The sequence below is a fragment of the Morus notabilis genome, unplaced genomic scaffold, assembly GCF_000414095.1.
Source record: "Morus notabilis unplaced genomic scaffold, ASM41409v2 Scaffold329, whole genome shotgun sequence".
Classification (NCBI taxonomy): domain Eukaryota; kingdom Viridiplantae; phylum Streptophyta; class Magnoliopsida; order Rosales; family Moraceae; genus Morus; species Morus notabilis.
This window is the reverse complement of record NW_010358084.1, coordinates 831,350-840,631: the sequence shown is the minus strand read 5'-3', so window position 1 is coordinate 840,631 and position 9,282 is coordinate 831,350. Positions and strand designations below refer to the sequence as shown.

The window sequence follows — 9,282 nt, the reverse complement described above, 5'->3', positions numbered from 1 at the left end:
TTTAGGACATCAATGTCAATAATCCTTCGTTATTCCTCCTATAATGTTTGCATAATTCAATTTCATACCCACCCATTTTTTTAGTTTTTCTATAAGGTAAAGATAAGATTATATCGTATACGTTTCATGTTGTCGTTTCTAGCGTAATTTATTATGTTTGGGTTTATTCTTTTTTTTTTTTTTGTCGTTTTCATAATAATGTTTCTATACAAAGACGTGTTTACATGGAATTTTTGTCATTTCTAAGTCATTGTAGTTTTTCTGAGCCCTTGTCGTTAAATGCTTCCTTTTTTATATACATCTAAGAATACATAAAAGGGCAAAGCTTTTCTCTGTAGGAATGCTGGCAGCGCTTCCACTTAGTTTTTTTTTTTCTTTTTTTTCTTTATTTTTTGTGATTTTTTTTTTTTTACATTTTATATTTTGTGTGTTTTTTAAAAATGTGTTGTTCCAAACTTTATTCATATGAGAGTAATTTTTTCGCATGTATTTTTATTTTATTTTTAATTGGTTAAAATATTTTTTTAAATGTCTACTTTTTTTTTTTGTTAATTGTTATCTTTACACATTTATTTTTAAAATAAATTCAAAAATCCTTAAATGATTGTATAAATAAATTTTTCACTATCCGCTAAATAATAAACTCTTCAAGTATCTCTAACGTGGTAATATGTGCATAGCACGTTACAAAATTAGTGTATAATAAATATCACATGGTTTATAGACGATATAATCGTTTGTTAATTATTCTCATTGTTTCGGACGTAGTCCTTTTTATATGATTGCTTTTTATAAAACTAGTTGAAGCTGAGCGTCTATGCATAGATTTTGTAGGTAAAAATAAAAAAAAATATTTATTAAGGTCACATTTAGAGAAATTAAAAAAATGTATGGTGGATAAAAAAGATAAAAAAGAGGAAGACAAGGTATTAAAAAGTTGTTTAAAAAAAAGTCAAGATTCTATTTTGATATTATAAAAAATATAGGATAGTAAAAAAATGTTTCTTTATAACATATGCTACCAAAATGACTACTCGTTTTTATTGTTGTTTCACAGATGATGTCGTTTGTAGTGCCGTCTATTCTCTTTTTACGTAAATGACGTTGTTTCTTGTCACATTGTCGTTTTCCATCCCCATCTTTTTCTTACGATGTGTTTCTTCATACTCATGCATACACGTTCACAAATATGATGTCGTTTCTCGACTCCCGTCGTTCTTTTAGCACAGTGTCCAAGTCTGTCGTATTTGCGATCCTGTCGTCCACACACCTCTCACCGTCTTCCTCTGGAGACCAGGACCAGCCGAACCAGAGCTCCTAGAGAGAGAGAGAGAGAGAGAGCATTATCGGCTCCATTGCAGTAAGTAAGCATGGGCGGTGACGCGACGAACTGGGACGAAGACACCTACAGGGAAGCCATACTGAAGGAGAGGGAGATCCACACCCGAAGCGTCTTCAGAAACCAGAGCTCCTAGAGAGAGAGAGAGAGCATTATCGGCTCCATTGCAGTAAGTAAGCATGGGCGGTGACGCGACGAACTGGGACGAAGACACCTACAGGGAAGCCATACTGAAGGAGAGGGAGATCCACACCCGAAGCGTCTTCAGAACTCTTTGGTCTCCTGCCCCAAACCCTAACAATCCCGACTCCATTGTCGTCGCCTCCAGCGACGGATCCCTCGCTTCCTACTCCATTTCCTCCATCTCCATCATCTCCGAGCTCGTAATTTCTCCGAACTTTTTTGTTTTTCTTTTTGGAAAAAAAATGGTGGTTTTTCGTGAGCTTTTTTGCTTCTTTTGGTCGCAGCCATTGGGGTTCACCAACGCTAAAGCTCCACAGCGAGTACCTACAGGCCGTACTGTTTGTGTTTGTTTGTTTGTTTGTTTGTTTTCCCGTTAATGGTGTTTTTACATTGTTTTGGTCTCTTGGCGTAGCTTGTTTGTGGCAGAACCTGGTTGCTTCCTTCAAGCGCATGATGGACCTGTTTATGATGCCAAATTCTATGGAGATGGTGAAGATGCGTTATAGCTAAGGTCTCTCTATCTCTATCTCTATCTCTCTCTCTCTCTCTTCTTTTGCATTTGCGTTTGTGATTTAGTAGGAATTTAGGCAAATGTACTTTGAAATTTATGTCGAATTAGCGAAAACTGTGCTCGTTAATCTGCTTTTAATTGAAGGATTACTTGAGCTTTTCGTGTTTATATCCTGTTTTTCTTGTTGGGATTTAATTAACAATGTGGCAGTGACTATAATTTATGTTGTGAGTTGTTATAATTAGTGATTGAAAAGTCTGATGATTTTGAATGTCAAGGATGAAGTTGTGGCGACGATGGGCGGATACGAGGATGGAGGTGCTTTTCCAATTAGAAGGACCTTAAAATTTAGGAACACCAATGAGATTATTTCTAGAATGAATTACTTTAAGGACTTAGAGTGATGCTTTTCCAATTAGAAAAAAAAAAACGTAATAACAACACACATAGGGGAGAGGGGTTTTGAGTAAAGCGATTCCTTTGTTTCGTTATTATTCATTTATTCTCCAAAACCCACAATACTCACTCCACTCCTAGTATTCTCCTAATCCAAGGCATCTCCAAGCCGCTTCTTCCACACAAACCTTTGAAATTCTCACCCTAAACAAGGCATATCTCTCTCTCTCTCTCTCTCTCTCTCTCACACACCCAAAATCAAAATCAAGATTTGATTAGCTCTCATCAGAAGCTAATAATCCTGTGAGTTCTGAATTTAGTATTTCTTTTGTTATTTGTGTTGGCTTTCGCAGATCTGTTTTTAGCTTCTTTTCCTATATTTCATTAATTTGATATTCATTGATTCTGAAATTGAAGCTTTACTTTTTCTGGATCATCAAACGATATCTGCGTTTTTTTTTTTTTTTTTTTTTTTCCTTATTTTGTTTCTTACAGAAGGTCGTGTTTGGTGCTGATTATTTTGGGGGAAAGTTTGAACTTTTTTGAAATTTTGATCAATAGGAATTAATTGGTGAAATGGGTGATAACCATTCTCCTCCTGAGTCTCCTAAAGAAAACCCAGATCATGATTCTGATCCAAAACCGGTCTCCAAAGAGGATAGCTCACTAGAATGGTGAAATGGGTGATAACCATTCTCCTCCTGAGTCTCCTAAAGAAAACCTAGATCATGATTCTGATCCAAAACCGGTCTCCAAAGAGGATAGCTCACTAGATACTATAGTCCCTAGGTTTCAAAATTCAATGTCTGTTAGCAAACGACATACGTTTTGGGAGACCCAACCAGTTGGGCAATTTAAGGATGTTGGTGATTCTAGTTTGCCTGAGGGCCCCATTATGCTTCCCATACCATTATCTGAAGTGCCTGAGCCTTACAACCTTCCCAGCCCTTATGAATGGACAACTTGTGACATGGAATCTGAAGAGACTTGCAATGAGGTTTACACGCTTTTGATGAACAATTATGTTGAGGATGATAAGTTTAGGCTCAACTATTCTAAGAAGTTCCTTAGTTGGGCATTGCACCCTCCGGGTTACTACAAGAGCTGGCACATTGGGGTTCGCGCTAAGGTGTCGAAGAAGCTGGTGGCTTTTATTACTGGAATCCCTGCTAGAGTTCGGGTTCGGGGTGAGGTTCTGAAGATGGCCGAGATCAACTTTCTGTGTGTTCATAAGAAGCTCAGGTTGAAGAGGCTCGCGCCGGGGATGATCAAGGAAGTCACTAGGAGGGTTTGCTTGGAGAATATATGGCAGGCGACCTACACTGCTGGAGTGGTTTTTCCGACTCCTATAACGACTTGCCAGTACTGGCATAGGTCTCTCAACCCAAAGAAGCTCATTGATGTTGGGTTCTCGACGCTCGGTGCGAGGATGACAATGAGTCGAACTGTGAAGCTGTACAAGTTGCCAGATTCACCCGTGACTCCTGGATTTAGAAAGATGGAGCTTCATGATGTTCCTGTTGTTACTCGGTTGCTCAAGAACTACTTGGGCCAGTTTGTTGTCGCGCCTGATTTTGATGAGGATGATGTGCAGCATTGGCTTCTGCCAATCGAGAGCGTAGTGGATAGTTATCTGGTCGAGAGCCCAGAAACTCATGAGATCACTGACTTCTGCAGCTTCTACACTCTTCCTTCGTTGATCCTTGGCAATCAAACTTGCTCAACTCTGAAAGCCGCTTACTCATATTACAATGTGGCCACTAAGACTCCATTACTTCAGCTCATGAATGATGCTCTTATTGTCGCAAAACAGAAGGATTTGGATGTCTTCAATGCATTGGATGTTATGGAGAATAAGTCCTTCCTAGAAGAGCTGAAATTTGTACTGGGCGGTGGACAGCTTCACTACTATCTCTACAACTATCGGGTAAGGAACGAGTTGAAACCGTCAGAGCTTGGGCTGGTACTGTTGTAGTTTGGCATAAGTTTAACGCCTAAGACCTCTTGGTGTAGTGGTACTGGGGGTTTTTGATGGGGTGTTTTTTGGGTGGAGGATTGCGAGTTCAATCCTGTGTTGTATAAAAATAAATAAATAAATAAGTTTGGCATAAGTTAATGCACATCATCCAGTACTTAATACTTTAAATGCACCCTACTGGCTTTACAAGCAAAATTATGGCTACATCAAATTTGAAAAACAAGGAATTCTATTGTCAAAGAAAATGGTGACTTGACCTGATCAGTAGAGTTTGTAGCAACAATACTATGAAAGTAGTCCGAGTGCCCCTTAAAAACCATTTCGACTTGACAGCTCTCCTCATTTCTAATTTCTTTTTGCAATGTTCACCTTTTTTTTTTTTTTTGGGTGTTTTAATGTTCATGTTCCGCCTTTATTTATATAATCTTAATCTTAACATCTTACTTTATCTTAATCTCAGCATCTTTTCTTAATCTTAATCTTAACGTGCATAAAAGAGCAAACGGCCATTTTCATCCACCCTCCTCCACTTGCCACCTTTAAATTCTCATCTTTTTTTCTCTTCCTTTTTTGTTCTACTTTTTCAGATTCTCTCCCTTTTATTTTATTTTTTTACTCGCTTTACTCCTGTTAAAAGTAATTTTTCAAATGTGACGCTGTTTTTTTTTTTCCCGTCTAATCTTTATTCTATCAAAAGTGGCCCTTTATGAATAGTTTTTTTTTTTTTTTTTTTTTTTTCCCTAATTGGACCACAATCTACGAAAACAGTTTGTTTTCAGACTTGTCTCGATTTTAATAGTTTTTCACATAACCTTTTAAATTAAGGGGTTGTTTGGTTCGGGGATTCGTATTCCGATTTGAATCATGGTTCATAATTCGCTACAGTATTTTCTCTCACAAAAAATATACGTAAATTGAAAATAATTCTAATCTATGAACCAAACGTCTCCTAATATTTCTCATAAAGATCTCTAATTTATTCTTGCTGAGGTTATATCTCTTAAATATGTCTCTATTTAAACATTTTTCTCGCAAGCCTCTCAGGTAATTATTTTTCATATGTACCGCATAATTTTATTTATACTTGCTTTATTGCTTTTACTTCTCTATACAAATTTAATATTCGGTTAAAATGCACATATTCATCGAAATGTTTATAAAAGAGTCAAACTTCTGCCATTGAATCTAAAATATTATTGTCTCTCTTAAATGTCACCCTTGTAAATAATTATTTTATTTAAATGTCTATTTCTTGCGGTCCTATTAAATATTATTTTCTCATAACTACTCATAAGTAAATTTCTCTCTAATTTTTCCTATATTACATTTTTTTTTTCTCGAACTTGTAATTATATAAAGAGATAATCTGTTCTACTGCAAGTGTTTAAATCATAATGAGCTCTTTTCGAAAAAGAACTGTGAAAAATTATTGAAATTAGACATAAGATGCTTAGGTTTATGAATATTGAATAAAGAAATAAATTATTCAGTATGAAGTAAATCATAAACCATTTGAGTGCCTCACACTGGTAACACGTGCGGAGCATGAAGAAACTAGTTTCCAACAAAAATCAGACAGGCATTATCTTAGATCAGGTATAAAATCAAATCATAGAAAACTGTTAATGAACGACTGGCAAGGAAAAGTCATAATATGATAAGAATATTGGATATTACCCTTATAAAGAAAGCATACCAGATCTCAACAATAAGGACAACATGATCATCGCAAATAAATTTAAAATGTTGTCACAAATAATCATTTTTCCCGCGCTTAGTTTTTGGTGAAATCTTAAAAAGATTATTTGTGATGACAAAGAGAAAATGTCGTCGCAAATAATATGAAATTTATTTGCTACAACAAATGTCGTCGCAAATAAATTTAAAATGTCGTCGTAAATAATCATTTTTTCGCGTTTAGTTTTTGATGAAATCTTAAAAAAATTATTTGCGACGATAAAGAGAAAATGTCGTCGCAAATAACATAGAATTATTTACGATGACATTTGTCGTTGCAAATGGCCTTTATTGTTGTAGTATAAAGAAAGCATACCAGATCTCAACAATAAGCACAAGAATCACCAGCAGCCGAATAAACGGATGCCCTCTGAGAAAGAAGACATCGTTTCAGAATATAAATCTTTTTTTGTGACCACTCCAAGATGAAAGAAATAGAAGATACAAAGCAATTGAAATATAAAAGGGGCACATAGTTTTCAGGGATTGCAGATAGAGCTCCCCAAGGACCTCTAGAAAGCACAATAATACAAGACATGAAAAATAAGGAGAAAGTATTAAGCAGTATGTGTTAAGTGCAGATCACAAAAAAAAAGTTTTAAAGGAAAAAAAAAAAAAAAAAAAAAAAAAAAAAAAAAAAAAAAGCCCCTCCGACACAAAGAAGAGCTAGTTCAAACATATGACTCTAAATAATTCTAGCGCATAATAGTTGTTCCAAAATCTTATGCAACGGTTTTAAAAAGGCCGAACATGAAAGATCCTACTATTTAGTATCAACCATGCACTTGCACAATTTGAATCATGTGTTAGAAAATCTAGGGAGGCAATTAGACTAGACTGGCCGCTCGCTTATGCTTCTTTGGAATTAAATTAGCGGAAAATTAGCGAAATAGTCATCATCTTCGATAACTTACTTGTGTTGAGGATTCACCTGGTCCAATTCTGGCTTCACGTGCTTTTCCTAAAAAAACATAGAAAGGATAGCACATAATACACGCTTTAAGTACCATGCATAGTGTTGGTAAACCAAATCATTATAAATGATGCAACAGAAGTATTTTACTGGCCTAATCTGGAAGGAAGATGAGACTCAAAAGTCCAATCTACTTAAGAAAAAATGAGAGAAAACACTCAATACTAGTAATAGTATTCAATATCATTAATCAAATCTAAGTATTACAATAGGTATTGTGGCAATTTATAGCTCAAACACAAAAACGATAACAAAATATCCACTAAGACAAACAACAAACTAATAAACAACAAAGCCAAATTGATACAGGACATTGCAAACATGTAAAAACGAAGACAAACAACAAATTAATAACCAACAAAGCCAAATTGATACACGACATAGCAAACTTGTAAAAACGATTATTACAACTGAAACCTCCTCCATCAATAAATATCATTTACAATGCATAAGTCGGACAATCTACAACGTATGATTGTAGAAAAACAAGTTCACAAGTTACATTATACCATGAAAAGGAATAGGCACATTAGACTCCGTACAATCCTTTCACCTCCATCCTCGTATCCGCCCATCGTCGCCACAACTTCATCCTTAACATTCAAAATCATCAGACTTTTCAATCACTAATTATAACAACTCACAACATAAATTATAGTCACTGTCACATTGTTAATTAAATCCCAACAAGAAAAACATGATATAAACACGAAAAGCTCAAGTAATCCTTCAATTAAAAGCAGATTAACGAGCACAGTTTTCCCCAATTCGACATAAATTTCAAAGTACATTTGCCTAAATTCCTACTAAATCACAAATGCAAATGCAAAAGAAGAGAGAGAAAGAGATAGAGATAGAGAGACCTTAGCAATAACGCATCTTCACCATCTCCATAGAATTTGGCATCATAAACAGGTCCATCATGCGCTTGAAGGAAGCAATCAGGTTCTGCCACAAACAAGCTACGCCAAGAGACCAAAACAACGTAAAAACACCATTAACGGGAAAACAAACAAACAAACAAAATGACTACACCGTTAAGTTATAACTAGTTTTATACTACAACAATAAAGGCCATTTGCGACGATATGTTATCGCAATTACTTCCCATTAAATAAAATAACTATGTCATCGCCAATAACTTAAATGTCATCGCAAATAATTTTAGAGCGCAAATTTCAATGGCGCGAATTTTTGCCGCCAAGGTAATCCATTTTTTGCGACGACTTGTTTCATGTTATTTGTGACGGCATTTTCTCTTTGTCGTCGCAAATAATCTTTTTTAAGATTTCACCAAAAACTAAACGCAGAAAAAATGATTATTTACGACGACATTTTAAATTTATTTGCAACGACAACGTCGTCGCAAATAAGTCTAATCTAATATACCCTATCGTCTTCCTCTTCATTTTCCCCCGACGCTTTCTCTCGATCTCTCTGCCTCTTCTTCCCCTCGCCGCCGCCGCCACCCATTGCCACCGGCCCTCTTCTCTCTCTCTTCCCTTCTCTCTCTCTCTCTCTTCCCTTCTCTCTTCTTCCCCTTTCCGGCCACCGCCGCCGCCGTTCCTCTCTCCTCTTCTCTCTCTCTTCCCTTATCTCCCTCTCTTCCCTTCTCTCTCTCTTCCCTTCTCTCCCTCTCTTCCCTTCTCTCTCTCTTCCCTTCTCTCCCTCTCTTCCCTTCTCTCTCTCTTCCCTTGCTCGCCGCTGCCGGCCAGATTCCGCCACCGCCCCACCGAATCGCCCGTTGTCACCTCACCGTTCGACATTTACCGGTATGTTTTACACACTCCGGTAACTTTTTTATTGTTTTTATGTGTTTTGTTGAGTTGTTTGTATAAATGTCTAAATGAAGTTTCTAAACATTTACTATGAGGCTGTGTAAATGTTAATTTCTGACGTTAATTTAGAATTATTTTTGAACTAGTGGTTAATTTATTAATTTACATTATTTGTTAACATAATTAGATTTAATGTCGAGGAATGAAATTTTTTTGTGTATTTAAATATGTTACTCTAGATGTTAATAAAATGTTAATTTTGGTCACATTAAATTATGTTCGATGTTTCAATTTGATGTAGGCGTTTGATTTTTCACCTCCGTCGCTATTTGCCCGGTTTCTCTGACATAATCCTGCTATTTTCAGCCCTCGTTTAGTGGGTTTGAA

General features: G+C 36.0%; 1 protein-coding gene and 1 long non-coding RNA gene across 2 annotated transcripts; both read left to right on the top strand.

Moving 5' to 3' along the window:
• Positions 1–1,181: 1,181 nt before the first annotated feature.
• Positions 1,182–3,095, top strand: LOC21409935. Its single transcript, XR_002901610.1, has 4 exons — positions 1,182–1,722; positions 1,807–1,842; positions 1,935–2,033; positions 2,991–3,095. It is a non-coding gene; the product is annotated as an uncharacterized LOC21409935 (long non-coding RNA).
• A 13-nt stretch (positions 3,096–3,108) lies between these two features.
• Positions 3,109–4,622, top strand: LOC21409934 (glycylpeptide N-tetradecanoyltransferase 1). The gene has a single exon (XM_010091778.2). It carries the CDS (start codon positions 3,109–3,111, stop codon positions 4,402–4,404), a length of 1,296 nt encoding a protein of 431 aa, XP_010090080.1. The 3' UTR covers positions 4,405–4,622.
• The last annotated feature ends 4,660 nt before the right edge of the window (positions 4,623–9,282 follow it).

Excerpts from the sequence above, each read along its gene's own strand:
- LOC21409934 (XM_010091778.2), top strand. The coding sequence starts at position 3,109 with ATGGGTGATAACCATTCTCCTCCTGAGTCTCCTAAAGAAAACCTAGAT.